At 40.8% G+C, this 17,737-nt stretch overlaps 1 protein-coding gene across 3 annotated transcripts in view; it reads left to right on the top strand.

Moving 5' to 3' along the window:
• Positions 1 to 1,428: 1,428 nt before the first annotated feature.
• The window catches only part of TRIM33 (tripartite motif containing 33), a 502,696-nt gene continuing 486,387 nt past the window's right edge, over positions 1,429 to 17,737 (top strand). For 2 of the 3 annotated variants that reach the window (XM_069218908.1, XM_069218909.1), the window contains exon 1: positions 1,487 to 1,952. In XM_069218908.1, coding sequence (XP_069075009.1) covers positions 1,592 to 1,952 — 361 coding nt within the window. In that variant the 5' untranslated portion in view covers positions 1,487 to 1,591. Of the gene's footprint in view, positions 1,953 to 17,737 lie in introns of all 3 variants that reach the window. The other variant, XM_069218910.1, reaches the window with a different exon arrangement.

Genomic DNA, 17,737 nt, shown 5'->3' with positions numbered 1-17,737 from the left:
TCTGTTTTCTGTGATGTGTCCATGTTGTGTTTTGGGGCATATCCTGTCGCGGGTGCTAGGCCTACCCACACAAGTGAGGTACCATTTTTATCGGGAGACTTGGGGGAACATAGATTAGCAAAACAAGTACTATTGCCCCTTGTCTTTCTCTACATTTTTTCCTTCCAAATATAGGAGTGTGTGTAAAAAAGACATCTATTTGAGAAATTCCCTGTAATTCACGTGCTACTATGGTCACCCCGGAATTCAGAGATGTGCAAATAACCACTGCTCCTCAACACCTTATCTTGTGCCCTTTTTGGAAATGCAAAGGTTTTCTTGATAGCAATTTTTTACTCCTTATATTTCAGCAAATGAATTGCTATATACCCGGTATAGAATGAAAACGCACTGCAGGGTGCAGCTCATTTATTGGCTCTGGGTTCCTCGGGTTCTTGATGAACCTACAAGCCCTATATATCCCCGCAACCAGAGGAGTCCAGCAGACGTAACGGTATATTGCTTTCGATAATCTGACATTGCAGGGAAAAGTTACAGAGTAAAACGTAGAGAAAAATTGATGGTTTTTTCACCTCAATTTCAATATTCTTCTTTTTCAGCTGTTATTTTCTGTAGGAAACCCTTGTAGGATCTACACAAATGACCCCTTGCTGAATTCAGAATTTTGTCTACTTTTCAGAAATGTTTAGGTTTCTGGGATCCAGCATTGGTTTCATGACCATTCCTGTCACTGACTGGAAGGAGGCTGAAAGCACAAAAAATTGCACAAATGGGGTATGCCCCAGTAAAATGCCAAAATTGTGTTGAAAAATTGGGTTTTCTGATTCAAGTCTGCCTGTTCCTGAAAGCTGGGAAGCTGCTGAGTTTAGCACCGCAAACCCTTTGTTGATGCCATTTTCAGGGGAAAAACCACAAGCCTTCTTCTGCAGCCACTTTTTCCAATTTTTTTGAAAAAAACGAAATTTTCACTGTATTTTGGCCAATTTCTTGGCCTCCTTCAAGGGAACCCACAAAGTCTGGGTACCTCTAGAATCCCTAGGATGTTGGAAAAAAAGGACGCAAATTTGGCTTGGTTAGCTTATGTGGACAAAAAGTTATGAGGGCCTAAGCGCGAACTGCCCCAAATAGGCAAAAAAAGGCCCGGCACAGGAGGGGGAAAAGGCCTGGCAGCGAAGGGGTTAATAGTTCTGAAACCTGGAACATCCACCTCGCTTTAGTATTACTGAATATTGGCACGTTTGCAGTCCTGCTTGTTGACTAACAACATTAGCTGAGCAACCATTTATTTTATAAGGAACACGAGGCGTTAGAAATAATTGTAGTTTCTGTTTTAATAAATATGTCACCTGGGAACTCAATAAGTCAGGACTACATCAGATATGGCGGCAGAACTACTGGAAGCGTCAGGCACCTATGTGTCTTGCGCATGCGTTGCGGCCCGTCCACGTTTGCCCGGTCTTCCCGGCATCATCGGCGTACTGTGCCAACGTCGGGGCCGAGTGCTTGCGTCAGCGCGCTGCCCGTTTGCTTCTTGGCGTACGTGCCCTGGTGGGAGCGTGAAACGGTCAGTCGGGGTTCAAAGAGGAAAAACATGGCGGAAAACAAAGGCGGCGGGGAGTGTGAGAGCTCGGTGAGCAGCGACAGTGGTGGGGGTGGAGCTGCACTTGAGCCCGAATCTCTCGCCCCGGAGGAGGCTGAGAGCGCCGAAAAGCAATCGAGCGTTTTGCCTGTGGAAGAGGAGGGCAGCCCTGCAGCTCCACCGGTGGCAGCAGCTGCCTTGTCTGTGAACCTACTGGATACTTGCGCCGTGTGTAAGCAGAGTCTCCAGAGCCGGGAAGCGGAGCCTAAGTTGCTTCCTTGTTTGCACTCATTCTGCCGTCGCTGCCTCCCCGAGCCCGAGAGGCAACTAAGCGTGGCCCTTCCTGGAGGCAGCAATGGTGACATCCAGCAAGGTAAGGAATACGCCTGCTAGGAAGAAATGCTTGGCAGGGGATATGATCTCTTTTTAAAGAGTCAACCTGTATTATTTTCTGGGATGATGGTGATAACAGGTTACCCAGTACATACTAAATTTGAGATAGCCAATACTTTTGCTGTGGGTAGTGTGCCATTGCTTTCATAGTTTGGATGCGAAGGTAGGGGGCGTGATCTGTTATAGTCTTTCTTTTTCAGGGAGCTTCGGTACTGATCTCATTACTTTGTGATTGCCTTAGGTTAAAACTACTGCTCGGCGTTTGAAGAGATGTCACTGTTCTTTTAGTTAAGCGTTCGTGTTTGCAGGGTGCAGTGTTTGGGGATTGAACGCAACGATACATGTATTTTGGAGAATTGTCTAGAAGTGCATGCTGCAATCGCTGCTCTAAATGCTTTTATGGGGCGGAAAGTGTACCCACAAATCTGTGCTTATGATGGAGCATGGCACTATGGCTTCTCTATGCACAGACAGTTATTTTCTTCTGTAATTCATAGAGACCTGAAGGGGTAGGTAGGCAGTGTGTCATAACTCTTCTGTGGGCCAGCTCACTAGGATGTTCGGAATCGGAGTGAATACCGGTCAGTTAGTTCGCTTGAAGGGATAGTATATTGCAGCGCTTGTTATATGTCAAGATGGGGGTACTTATATGTTGGTCTCTCCCGTCAGTTATATATATTTGAATAGGACACTGTCACAGACAAAATCCACACACAAATGGGGTTGTTAGTACTGTATCTTAGCACTTTTTGCCTGTGCATTGTCCCAGTTTTCAGATTCCAAACACTAGCTGCTGAATAGTAGTTGTAACAGCCATAGGATCACATTGTAGGCATATTGTTTGGAGCCTTTTTGCTGCTTACTTTGAATGGCGTTAATGGAGCCAGGATTTTGTTTCTGAATACTCCTTTTAATTTCAGTTTGTGTTCTTTGGTGAGCTTTGAAAGCATTTGTACGTGGATGGATTCGTTTTTGGTGCACCCAGTGTGGGTGCTAGACGTGGGGGCCGTTGTAACTGCTCGAAACTATCATTTAAGTGGCAGTCCTTTAATTTAAAATCAATTACTGTGAGCAGAGGGACAACAGTGCTTGTATTGGAGTAGCTGAATTGCATATGGAGATGTTAAAGTTGTTCTTCTCATATGAGTTACGCAGTAACGAGTAGTTGGATGTTTTTTGCCATTTATTTTTATTTGTTCGATGTTCCCCTGCGCAACGAGCTGAAAGCGATTTAGCGTAGCTTCACAGCGCACAGTTCGCCGTACGATTTGCACCCTAAAGTGAGAAGGATACGAGAGGCGTAGCCGTGCATTCACGTCTTTTACAAATAGCGACCCCCCTTAGTGGTCTATCAGTAGTGCAAATTTACCTGAGCGCATGACCTCGAGGCTAAGACAGGTGTCAATACAATCGTGCTTGCTGTTCTACCCAAACCATACTCGGTCTGTATGTTTACATTAAAAAAACATTTTTGGACTGCTCATTGCTGCGAATGTGTTTCTTTTGTTTTTACATGTGATGCTGTACTGGATTACTGTACATTTGTTCAGCATCATTTGACAATTCTTATTTTTTTTGTACGCCTTTATTAGCTGTTGAAGCTTTAGTAACGTTATGATGATCTACTCTAACCCCATTTTGTGCTGACGAATAATGTGTGGATAGCCAACGTGATTTTAATTGAACTGGAATTGTTGTCGTGTAATGTGATGTCCTAATATTGAAGTTTGTCTTCTATATCCTTGGCTTTGTCGAGGGACAGCAGAATACGACCTCGTCTCAAGCGATCAGTCATTCAAAAGAAAGGAGTCCCTATACCAAGCAGCAGGGCTCTTGGGTAAAAAAAAATGCATCAAAGATAGCTTAGCAACAATATGTGCTAGTTACATTTTCAAAATTATAACGGTTTGCTGACAGTAAATCCCAATATCCCAAAACATAACCTCTCATTTTAAGACAAAAGGGGACGCACATCTGTCATTATACTGACTAAATTGTGGCTATTTAAACGGTTGACCCTTATCTTGTGAAACACTTTTTTAGTTGGTATCGGTTTATTCTGTGATATGTTGATACCTGCTTCCAATTTTCACACGATAGCGAATTCTTTAGAATGTCTAACCGTATGTCATTGGGAAATTGGTATCTTTGTTGTTTTTGAAGTGGAAAATGTAGAGTGCTTACGTTTTTTTTTTATGATTATGTTTTTGTTGTATTTCATGACCTTTCTTACAGTGAAGTTCCCGGTTTCATTGATTGGTCTTTCCTGAAAACGACTTTGTAAATTGCTGGTTTGGCAACTGGCTTTGTGCTAATACCTGGGCTCTTTAGTAAGTCTTCTTTACTTCTAGATTATGTATTTAATAACATACACTTGAGGGCAAATGTGAGTGGTGAAACGGAATGAATGTCAGTTTCAGGTGTGGTAAAGCACTTTATGCAAACACCATGCATGCACTAAGGTACAGGCCAATTTTATTAGTTGGATCAGTGCAAACAATGTTTCAGCTTGTCTTCTGATATATAACAAGATGACGAGCACGGTCTTGCTTGTCTTTTTCTTTGTAGAGCTTGTTTTCCGTTCATTGGCAGCAGCAAAATTAAAGTAACATTGTCAACCAAATGTTTAATTTACTGTTTTTCAGTTTATCCATATTCATCCACCCCCATATCTATAGTTTGTGATTTAGAGTGGTTTAGTTGCTCCTTTTGCCTACAGCAGCACTTTAATACACCTACTGTGAGCTTGATGGCAGCTCACTTACTCTAAACATCGTTTCTGTTGAATTCGTGTTAATATTATTTTGAACCTCCATTTGTCCCTTTTCGCTGTTGCCACATGAGCTGTTGCCCGAGTGGCAAGATGCGGTTTTACTGATTTATTATTATTATTATTATTTTTTCCCCTGCTTTTTGAGTGGTTTTACATTTGACTCTCTATTTTGTTTGAATAATGCTAGTGACCTCTCTTTGGGAATGCCAAAACATCTTGAGTATTCTTGAATGCTGCTTGACTATCTTTTAAAATCGTGGTCTCAGAATTTTCCATTGTGTTGATAAGTGTATTTATTCTGTTAGACAGTCTTTACATTTCTGTAAATACTGGTAAAAGGGAGCAGTGTCAAACGTACAAAGTACTTGACAGCAGAGTGGTGGTATGGATTTATTTGCCCACTGAAAGTGTTGCTGGACTCGGGAACAAATTTAAGATGTGTATATCCCCTGGTAAAATATTTTTTTTACTGTACTTAAAAGATAGGAATTATTGTGGCCTTAACATTGATTGCTTAATCCTTTATCACCGTGCCTTGGTTAATTATTGGATGGTTAAATGAGTACTTAAGCATTTTTCCAAGATCTACCTTGAATGCCTGTCCACCTTATTCAGTCTCATTTTAGTGGTGTGCTGTACTTAAATTTAAAATTTGGCTAGTGCTGCCAACCTGGAAAATGCCCTGCCTGGAACACCTTCTTGGCCAAGTCATTAGATGGCTGATGGTCTTATTCATGATTAGAACGGCTGACATTGCTTGGGGTATTACTCTTTTAAACAATAGTTGTTATATTTCTTGTTTGACTTTAGCTATTTGACTCCATGAGAATTTTTACAATCTACATGTTAATTCTAATCCTAGTTATAAAATACATTTGAATATGCTGCCTCATTTTAAACAACAGCCTTTTAATGTCTCACATCTGCCTGATAAACCGTGTTGTGTATTGCTCTATTTTAATGCCAAAAACAAGGGGGGGGGGCAGGGAGATTAATTAAGGTCCAGTGTGCAGTCTCTCAAAATACTGAATACGTCAAAACAGGGGTACACAGTTCCTAAACAACAATTATAATGGCACAGGTTCAGCACCAGCACTTCTTGTAGTCAGAAGTACAGGCCCTCACACATCCTTTGGATGTCATGTTTCATCATAGGGCCCGCTCCACGCCAGACCAGCGCTGCAATGTCTGACGGACCCTCCTGAGGGGGCACTTTTCTGCAGAACTTTAAAAAAAAGTGTGTGCCAAAAAACAGGGTCTGGAATATATACAAACATACCCTCAAAGGATGAAAGGCAGCAGAGAGAGAAAACAAGAATTTAAATTGTCTCAGGGACCTCCTAACAAATAGTTTTAATAAAGTGGAAGGCCTTGGTCAATATTAAAAACTATACGAGAGTGCGCAGGGAATAAGGTTCCTCCACTCTCTAAAAATAGAAAAGAAAAGCTGCTAGGAACACTCTTACCTACAGCTTATACAGTCAACATGTTTTGCGCCCTTGTTGTCCCTACAGATCGAGCAGCGCTTCATCAGGATCAGCAGTCACTACAATTCTTCTGCTATGTTACATGCCCCCAGTGGGTTATTGATGTACAACATTTACTTACATAAACTCTACACTCTGAAAGGCCTAAATGTACAAACACTCCCCTCCTAGGGAACGAGCTCCTGGGGATCAGGCGGACCTTAGGACTCGCAATACTTAATTCCGTGCGGTCCCGAAGCCGGAGACCTACTCTGCGTTCACTGTCCTGGAAATACTATTTTAATGCCTTCAGTGAACAAGCTTACTTCTTATGGTTGTCTTTTAGATCTGGCTTAATAATGCAACTTTTGACCGGCCTTACATGAACAACAGAAAACCAGCTTTAAGAAGCACTTCTGAGAGAGAGGCTTAAGCTCCACCAAAATGTTAGGTTCCTTGAGTACAGATGTTGATTGTCAGAAAGTGTGTGCTTCCACTGAAAGGGTGGTTTGGAAAGGTTATGTTCAAGCTTACATTCAACATCGCCGATATGAAATGGTTATGTGAGAAACGACTTATCAAAGCTATAGGCTTGGTTGAGTTATTATGAAAAATGACAGGTTGTAGACCTGGTTTATTGTGAAAGGCATTTGTTAAAACCAGTATGACTTTAGGGATGGATTGATATTAAAATATGTAAATGTCTGTAAACGGGTTGTTATAAATTCATAACTGGACTTTTCTTGCCACATACATTGTTCAACCCTGCCTCTTAATTTGGTCTTTTCTAGCCACATAATTCCAGTGGACCTGCATATAATTAAAGCACTTCCATTTACCTTCTTCCACTATCTGCAGCCCAAAATGAACATGTTGCTGTTTAGCACCATAATTTAAATCTGCCATGCCAATTCCAATAGATTACCACTTTCACCACCCCACCATCCGAGTTGTTGGCTGGCTAACACAATTCCCAAAAACAAGATGGCCATGGAGGAGTAACAAGACAAATAAACTAGAAGGGTCATCCAAACATACCTAGTGTTCCAACAGTCATAGTGTAATAAAGATGTTAAGTTGGCCTGAATCATGGTCCTAATTGCAATAAGGATATATTAATGAAACATACAATTATCATATAAACTCAATAAAAACCTTTATCAGAAATAAACATTTGGCATTAGACTGTAATACCCAGAACAGCCCATAGAGGACACCACAACGAAAATAGCATTTGTAAGAAACATGGTCATGTTACCATATAGTTGGCCCCTAGAGGGCATAACCACATGAAATGTAAATGACTGAAAGTATTGAGTGTAACCATATATTTAGCCCCTAGAAGGTGTAATGCATTACACATTTTCAAGGCTGTCTGGCCTACTGCAGTGATATTACAAACAAGACCCTTAAAACACAAACTACTCTGAGCTGTAAAACAAAAGTTCCAGCCATGAGAGAGGTTAAAAAGACACTGAATGGAGGGAGGGGTTATTATTTTGGGATCCCCACTAACCTAGTGTTTGGGACCCAGAGATCCATACAGAGCAGGTTGTGGTGAATGTTTAAGGTGGTCCCATTGTCCTTGGACCATTAGTTATGAGCAAGACATTTTTGTAAAATAATGCCCTACAAAACATTATGGGACAACCGAGTGCAGCGAATATTGGATTATGTTGACTGTTATGCTCCGTATAGCCTCTAGAGGACACCATAATAAAACTATTGTTTGTAAGAAACATGGTCATGTAACTATATAGTTAGCTCCTAGAGAGTGTAAGCACACAGATACAGAATGGCAGAAAGTAATGCAATGAAAACCATATATTTAGCCCTAAGAGGGCATAGTGCATTACATATTTTGAGGACCAGCAGGTCTCCTGCAATATTAAGCCCCTTAGAAGACAAACTACTCCTAGCTGTAAAACAAATAATTCAGCTATAAGAGAGCTTAAAAAGGGACTGAGTGGTGGGAGGGGTTATTCATTTGGGGTCCTGACTAACCTAGATAACCTTAATAGAAAAAGTGTGTTGTGTTGAACGTTTTGGTGGTGGTCCCATTGTCCTAGGTACACCACAGGCTGAGTTAGGTGAAAAAGAATGCTTGCAAAGCGTTATGGGTCAAGCTTCCAGAGTGCAGTGAATATTGTAGTATCAGCTCTCCCGCTGTGCCGGGAAAGCCGCTTTTGCTGTGAGGATTTCTGTTTTATGTTAACAATTTAAGGTTTTTTTTAAAGGGGGAGAGCCACAAGAAATGACTGATTAGATAACTGTGAACAATGTGACCAGTGCTCCAATACCGCAGATCATGCTGTTGTGCTCGTTCGCGCTGAGTGCTCCATGGCAAAAGGAAAAAATAGTTCGCTCCACACTGAAATATATGGACAGTTATGCAATAATCCATGTAACAGGGGCAGTCTGCAAGGCATGACAAAAATAGCCTCAAGGCGGGACAAATGTAAAACATTTACTGATGACATCAAGTGATTTTTTAAATGTAAGCCCAGGAACGAATGAAAGTGCTGGTCATAAGGGGGGCATAGTTAAAAGCCCACAGTATTTTTAACGGGTCAAATCGCTTGCACACTCGACCTAAAAACAACCTTACACCAGTGGGCCTTTAAGGGGGATTATTATTAAATTGTGTTAAATTAAAGTCTGTAGATGGGTTTTGCGTTGCATAGATTCTCACAGATTACTCAAGCAGGCAACGTTTTTTGGTGTTGGCTTCCCCTTCTGAAAAACTCTGTGGGTAGAAGATTTGCCTTAGTAAACCATGTTTACCCTCTTTAGTAGGAAAACAATGCCAGTTGGCCTATACAAGTGGATTGATATACCACTGTGTAGGTGCCTGTAGGTGGGTCTTTTGTTTCATGGAATTGCAAAGTTTACTCTAGTAAGCAAGGATTCTGGCTTTGCCTACTTCCTTTAATAAACCCTGCAGGTCAATGATTTTCAGTGCAACCGTCATTGCTATGCTCTTTTGTTCAGGGTGGTTAAACATGTAATATATATTTTTTTTAAAACATACTCTAGATATATGTAAAGTCTTTGGGAGACCTCGTCAGACTGTTGGAGTATATCTCCATAACAGCATATTTTCTGGGGCAGTGAGTTAGGCCATTTCTGAGTCTCAGCGTTTTGCCTGATTTCAGACACAACCACTTGAAAATGGGTGAGGCAGTGCCTCGACTGGTGGCCAGTCCTTTAGCTTTGTGTTGTTTTTTTAATTTTTTGGGCAGCACAGTTTTTTTTTTTGCCGGACCTTAAGTTGTAAACAGAACAAGTTTTTGCGAGTACGGTTGAGGAAGGGCCTCATATATTCTACCCATAGTTTGATTTTCTCGAATACAGAATTTGATTGTGTAGAACATTTATGTTCCCACTGAAAAAGTGCTTCTGTTGCATTTTTTGCTTTGTGGGAAAGATTGTGCTAAGTACAGCAGGACTGAGTTGGTTATGGTGGCATTCACATAAGTGGTGAGGGAGTGCTCTACCTGGCATACTAGAATCCAAATGACCCAGATGCATTGTGGTAAATGTAGTGGACGATAACACTTAAGTTAAAATTCTTAAGTATTCATAACTGTTGGTGCAGTGAATGTTCGATCTCTCTAGAGATGAGTTTTAGGATATTTGTCCTTCAGAAGAGAGAAACACCTTAAGTTTGGGGGTTCTGACAACAGTGCTCAGTCTTCTCAGGTTTATGTACCACTCCAAGAGTGCAGATGCATTGCAATGAGTTCATCAGCCCAATAACTCAAAGGAGCCAATCACAAAAGAGGTGAAGGAGCACACTGCCTGGCATACTAGCACAGCATTTGCTCTGCATTGACCGCATTGTCTATTTAAAAGTTTACTCTCTAATGAATAGGGTGAAATATTCTGACTGCGCTCATGTGATTTAAGGGTGCTTATCCAATCTGGGCGGCTTATTCTTGCCTCGTGCCACATTGTCTTCAATTAACCCAATTGTTTTTTTGCTCTTTCCCATTGGAACCCTTCAGACTCCGGTCCATATTCTATGACCATGCCTATTCCCTATTTTGTTTCATAATAAATCTAAAACTATTGAATGTACTTCGAATGTAAGTCAAATTACGTGTACAGTTAGTCACATTTTTGATGAAACAGTACCTGGTGTTTAACTTACCTAATGTTGCCAGCCTTGATAAAGTCAGAGAGGACAAAACACATGGCTGCCCTGGCTGTTCTATGTACTCTGCTGTTCATCTTTCCGTACCAACAACCATACAATCATGACAACCCATGGAGAATAAAAAATTGGTTTTGTTGGATTTTATTTCAAGCTTAGGGCAAGTATCTTAATGATTTTCTACGATGACTTTGGAACTCATTTAGTGTGAGCTCCAACCTTTTTGTATCACATAGTTTTAACACAGTATCACTATTCCAATATGACCAACATATTTCTATATGTGGCAGATATGTTTGAACTTTAAAACAAAGATACACTATGCATTATCATTGCGAGACAGCCTCCTGTCATAAATTGTTTTTTGCAAGCATACATCTACCATGTTAAAGGTAGTGTGTTTTGAATTTTTCTACTTTTATTATTTTAGTTTGTGTATGTGGAGTTTTGTGTGTGTTTTCTGATTTCATTACGCACATGCTGTTCTACTACTGGTACCCAATCACAGATAGCATTACCTCATACTTTTCTTGTTGTAAGGACCCTTGTATTTCTACAAGACTGATGGATTAGGGGGCAGCAGCACCTCTGTTTGTAGACGACTGAGTCACTCCCACAACAGTTGTCAACTGTTGGCCCAACCTTCCAGGCTTTGTAGCAGCACCTCACCGAAAACATGAACAGTAAAGGTGATTTCTGGCAGCCTAGCGCATGGACTCTGAAGTCCTCTCAGGGATTTGCGGTGCAACCAGTCTTACCTTTTTCCCTCATTACAAATGAGTCTCTCACACACACACAGGTAAGAAAGAAAATGCCGGAGAGTTTTCAATATATTTATTGAAAAGACTGTAGTCTATGATAAAGTGCGTGAGCTGCAATGATTAGGATAATGACGAAACAAAACCAGGATTGTGAAAATAAGCGATGTGAATATGAACAATCCTAACTTTTTGCGATAAACATGAATACACAAACTCCCCCCTAAAAGCGTATTGTCTACTGTAAAGAGAGCGAGGTATGATAAACTTAATCTGCCCAAACCATGTCCATGATACGCCTTCCGTGCTGTAACAACTGTTACCATGGAACAAGGTCAGCCTTCAGTTCCCAAACCAAGCGACGTAGCAACGCAAATGCTGAGGACTGCTGCAAAACGACATGCAGTGTAGATGGAAGATCCTGGGTAGAACCCCCCTCTAATGACCATGGCCTCGACGAGTGTTTATATAAGACCCATGTTATTGTTTGTGCATACATCCTGACGTGGGTATGTACCTAAGCATTAGATTGTGTTTGCAAACTTAGATCGTTAATAACATTACAAAAATGCCTTACATGTTCATATTCTATGAAGCAGAGCGGCATGATGACAATTCAGTATGTACAACTGATTCTAACATAAAAACGTTTCTTAGCAGGAACTGGTAAAAGGAATAAACGATTAATAATAAAACAGAGCATGTTTATCTAGGTAAAAAGGGCACAGGCATACAAGCAGAGGCTAAGCTAAACTCTTGTACCAGAGCAAGATAAAATGGATCCACAACACCTTCCCCCCCCATTGACGAATATGGGTATGAAATTCCAAAACTAAAAATGCTCTAAACTAAAATTCTAAAAGCAAGTTTAAAATCATACATAAAAGAGGAAATGTTAACAGTGACAAGCAAAACAGGCTGGCAGACGGGCCAAATTGAAAGGCAATTTGGTGTCGCAGTTTGTATATTTTTTGCTGCATAAAAAAAGCCAATGGTCAAATTAAAAATAATGATGGTCTTGCAAGAGGTCTCCGATGTCGTCAATGGAGACTGAGACCAAAAAGGATTCAGCTTCGGCAGGCAATTGGTGAACCAAAGAATTAGCATAGGGATCCACGGATCAGAAGTGCACAGGATCCTCAAACTCTGAATGACCTGTGGAGGTGGCACCGTCCATTGTGCCAGATGTCTTTGGAGCCAGGAAATCCACAAGCAGAGGCTCCTGAATCAGTCTCAAGGCATATCCGTGAATGAACCCTCATCGAGAACATTAACGAATGCTTGTCCACAGGAGGCACAGGCTGCGTGGCAAGGTACACCATCAGTGCGCGATCTGATGTACACCAAATGCAGTGGAAAACTGGCTGCACACAAGCTAGAAGTGATCTGAATGTCAATGACCAATCGTGCTCCAGCTTTTCCAAAAGGTATGCTCCGAAGTACTGCATCATGCAATCGTGAAAAAGCCTGGTGGTGGCAGCTCCATCACTCTGCTTTGCTGAAACTGAGCAGCCACTTCCTAGCAAAAATAATGGCAAAATCAATCATTGCATAGCAAAAATAATAGCAGTAAAATCCTGTCAATCAACACCAGAATAACTGGGAATCCGCCAGAAAAGCTCAAAAAGAGTAAGTGTATGGCTGAAGGTATGACTCCAAACACGGTCTGGAAGATTCTGACAATCACAGAACCGACAGCCTTAAAAAGTGTACAATCCCTTCAGTGCTAGAGGTGTTGAAAATTGTGGCAACTAATTCTATAAAATGCTTGAGGAAATTTGTATTTAATAGGGTCTGTATCTCAGCTGATGACCTCGCTATCTGGAGATCATACTTCTCTTGCTGATGTCACAGGTACTTTTTTTGGAACAATAGCACCTTTACTCTGACCAGCTTGTCAAAATTTACATTTGAAGTAGCAGTGTGAGGCCACAGTGCCGCTAATCTTATCTCTTGTGTGATGGTGGAATAAAACGTGGCCGCAATAAGGTACAATTTGAGAAACCAAAATCACATAAGGAATTCTAGACTTCGTGCCGTAGCAGCTTTCTTCGTTTAGAACCAAATAACTCCCATTTGAAAGTAACTGAAATACTGGATGAATCAAAGGGACGGGTTTACCCTTCAAATGGCATGCTGAGTTGGCGATCTCCGCATTGCAAGGACACCGCTTACAAATCATAGAATGACTAACGGTAGTCTCACATTCGCGTCTGCTAAGAGAGACCTCTGTTTGGCCGTTCAGACACTTGCAATCGAAATGCAACTCACACACTTCGTGTATGTGACTGTCTCCTAGCCGCTCATATCTGCCTACAGCAAAATGTTTCAAACAGGTTGCAAAATGAAAGGTGGAAATCAGTAGATTTATAACCACATGTATCAACCGTACTGCTGATGGGATTTCTGCCACAGTAAAAGGCAGCTTTTCTAACTGTTCAGTGTTGAGTATGGTGTAACTATCTTCTTTTTTTAGCCATTGTCTGCTGCTGTCTGGCTGAGATAAAAGTGACAAACAAGTCCTACTATTTATCTATTTCCAAGATACCCAGCCATTTTTTTCAGGACTTGCAATGTCCAACCCAGCTGCATCATGGAGTGCAGTTGATTCTGCCCATGTTTGAGAAAAGGCATGTAATTATGTATGATGTCAATCACAGAAGACACAATATTATTTAAGGTATATATTCTGTTGGACAAAGTGTTCATGCCATTATCACCAACAGCTGAAGCCTTTTCCATATTTTTCCTATCTATCTGCCTCAAAGAGTGCAGCAGCTTACATTTAAGAACGCTTTCAAATCTCATTATGAATGGCATGCAGGAACTGTGTTGAGAGTGGCTTCCTAGGCCCTAACACGAAATCTTGTAAATCTTCTTTTTTTCCTTCTTTTTTTCAGGAGACTAAGATGTTGCTTCACAGCTGCTAAGGTGGAGAAAAGTAACCACTGTTGGCATAGTTTACCCACACTGTATGCAGCAACAGTAGCCGAGTGTTCCATCCCAGACAAAGCCGCATTGAAACCCCCTGAGGAATTAACAAAACGTGCCTGTTACTGTTAGTCTTCTTGGTACGTGGTATAATGGTACATAAGGTACTTTTGGTGTGTGAGAGACCGAGAAACTCAGCAGACTTCGTGAATCAGTGCCTACACCATCATTGTTGGTGCCATGTCATGAGGACCCTTGTATCTCTACAAGACTCCTGGATTAGGGGTGGCAGCACCTCTGTTTGTAAGCGACTGAGTCACTTCCACAACAGTTGGCAACTGTCGGCCCAAACCTCCCGGCTCTCTAACAGCACCTCTCTCAAAACATGAACAGTAAGGGTGATTTCTGGCAGCCTAGCACATGGACTCTGAAATCCTCTAAGGGATTCGCAGTGCAACAAGTCTTAGCCTTTTCCCTTGTTGGAAATGAGTCTCTCTCACACACACAGGCAAGAAAAAAGATGCAGTAGAGTTTTCAATATATTTATTGAAAAGACTGCAATCTACAATAAAATGCGTGAGCTGCAAAAATTGGGATATTGACGAGAGACAAAATCGGGATATTGAAAATAAGCAATGTGAATAGGAGCAATCCTAACATTTTTTAATAAACATGAATGCGCAAACTTCTCCCTAAAAGCGTACTGTCTACCCTAAAGAGAGCAAGGTATGGTTAACCTAATCTGCCCAAACCATGTCCATGAGAAGCGCAGACCCCCATCCCCCGCTCCAGTCCCCAAATCAAGAATTGCTGACATGCAAAGCCGGAGATCTGCTGCAAAACAACACGCGATGTATTTGAATGATTTTGTGTGGAACCCCCTCTAATGATATTGGCCTCAAGTGTTTCGATAAGGCCCATGTAATTGTTCGTGCATGTTATTGTTCGTGCAGACATTCTGATGTGGGTATGTACCTAAGCATTAAATAGATTGTGTGCGCACATTTGAATCATCAATACCATAACAAAAATGCCTTGCATGTTCATATTCTGTGAAACAGAGGGACATGATGACAATTCAATATTTACATTAGTGGTAATGACGCTTTCATAAAATGGCAACTGATTGTAACATAAAACGTTTCTCATAAAATGCAGGAACTGCAAGTACTGTTAAAATGAATAAAAGATTAATAATTACAGAGCATGTTTATCTAGGTAAAAAAGTGAACATGCCTGCAAGCTGACGCTAAACTAACCTCCTGTACCAGAGCAAACTAAAATGGATCCACGATTTTCTCAGATTAAAATGTATCTTGGCAACCCATTCAGCCATTGGTGCTCAAACGCGGGGGCCCTGCTTTCTTGCCCTATGTCCCTTGGAGTGATATAGGTTGTCCTCCAGATGGTATATTGAGAGGAACTGCCTTGCTGTGGCAATACTTATACGTATGACTTCCATAGCCACAAAAATAAAACACCGCCACTTTGTCTTGCACAGCACTGTTGTCAATGCCAAACAACACTAATTGCGACGTAACTGTAACATGTGTATCCAAGACTGAGCCCAGGAATTGGCTAATACCTTTCTTGTAGTCTACCAGATTTCCAGAGTTACAAAACATATCTGTTAAATCTGCCTCATCACAGGAAACAAACAGAAGGCAACGTACATCTTATCTGTTTCCCCCATCTCACAATTTTTGCTGGTGTATCATAAAGGATAAACAGTGTTTTGAAGTGTTTGGCTTTCAAACCAGCTGACAGTAACACCTCCCTTCCCAAATCACATGATTCCATGAAGCTTGTCCTCTTGATACCTGTTCTCATCTCCCATTTATCCTTTTTGCTGATCCAAGTCCTCCTGAGTCAGGTCACTCAAAACTCTGTAAATTTGCCTGCTGTTGATCCTCCTCGGGCAGCCCAGAAGCTCCAGTAGCTTTACATGCTCAAAACATCCTCCTTATCTATTTTGATTAAAAAAAAAAAATCCCTTAGCTAAAGATACTTTAAAAGCTGCCCTTTGTCAATTTACATCTAGCCTGTAGCTCCTCAAATGCATGCATCTGACCCTGTCTGTAAAGATCACCTAACCTCTACACCCCTGCTTTCACCCATGCAAGGCCACCTTTTATCATGGAATACCTCTGGGAATATTGAGAAATGCCAGAGGTTCTTCAGCACCTGGCCCCAGGCTCTATATGCAACCTTTAATACCTTGAATTTCACAGCGTTAAAATAACTAGCCTCCATGTTACTCAAAAACATGATTTACCCTCATAAATATATGGCAGTTCATCAGATCTTAAAATCTTAGTTTACCTGTCCATTGTTAATATTCCAATATGCTGAAGAATTGAAGCTCAATAATATTTGAAATTACTCGCTGACCATTTTCCTCTAGCCATAGGAAGCTTCACATACTTTAATGCTCTCCTTGCTATTTTATACTCACAACTAAAGCTGCTACAGATCGCCTGTATTTTTTTAAACCCAGTGCTACTTGACCTCCAGTAGGATTGCCCTGAAAACAATACCGTATTTCAGGCAACATCAGCATTTGGTTAACATTACACCACCCTATCACAGTTAAATGCAGACTATTGATTGACCTGAGGTCCCTGCAGCTCTTAGAAGTTACCCGGGAGAGAGTGAGTTCCATGATCTCTTTAACTCTAGATGTAATTCTAACACCCAGATATGTCATGCATGCTACTATCAGCCATTTGTATTTCCTTAGTTGCTATTATTTGAGTCTTACTATTATTGAGATTATATCCTGCTATTCTCACAAATATAGCTGCTCCTTTTTCTACCTCTTTTATAGCTCTTACTGGATCTGATGTTAACAAAGCTATTCCATCTGCATAGGCCAGTGTCTTCATCAAGCCTCAAATTCATAAATATTTTACTAGACCTGCAGGTCGAGTAACTCGAATAATCTACTCAACCATAACTGTAATAATGTACTTAACCCGTAAACAGGTCACAAATTGTGTGGTCCTAGGCAAATATTTTATTTATAGAACAACAATTTTCTTCATTATCATCACATATGAGTGTACCATGAAACTTGTGAGCTCAGCATTTCTGCTGTACAAAAAACCTCTTTTGTTTGATTAGACAAAAAGTTTGCTCCATGTATAGAAAGAATCTAGCCCACATATAGGCCACACATGATCCATGACTTACCTCTTAGCTTACAAATAGCATTGCTGTCAGAGCAGGAGTGTATCTCAGTTTGTTTAAACAATTACTTTTAATAAATGTATTACTAAAGCATGATGTGGTTGCACACTGTCATTTACAGGCAGTACATTTCCAAGAAATGTCCAAAAAACATCCCACTAACTTGTAGCTTTACTGAGAAAGCTATATAATGTTTTACCAATCTGTGAAAACTGGGTTTCTGAAAACTTATTTATTCTTTGCCTATCACCAAGTAAAGTGTTCTGATTTGTTTTCATCCTATTAAAATATTTTATCATCACAAACGTGGAACAACGGCCTTTCACATCGACTGAAATATATTTGGAAATGTTTGTACAGTTGACTTGGTTATTTAAATGTGTGTTAGGAAAACCTGTCCCTTCCATTTCACACACTTTCTGCAGCAGGTCAGACAGTACACTTTACAGGATCCTGTAGCTCTGCAGTCAGAAGTAACATGAATTATAAGAC

Source organism: Pleurodeles waltl, unplaced genomic scaffold, assembly GCF_031143425.1.
Source record: "Pleurodeles waltl isolate 20211129_DDA unplaced genomic scaffold, aPleWal1.hap1.20221129 scaffold_119, whole genome shotgun sequence".
NCBI classification, from domain to species: Eukaryota; Metazoa; Chordata; class Amphibia; order Caudata; family Salamandridae; genus Pleurodeles; species Pleurodeles waltl.
Note: the sequence above shows the minus strand (reverse complement) of the source record. Positions and strands in the feature narration are given on the sequence as shown.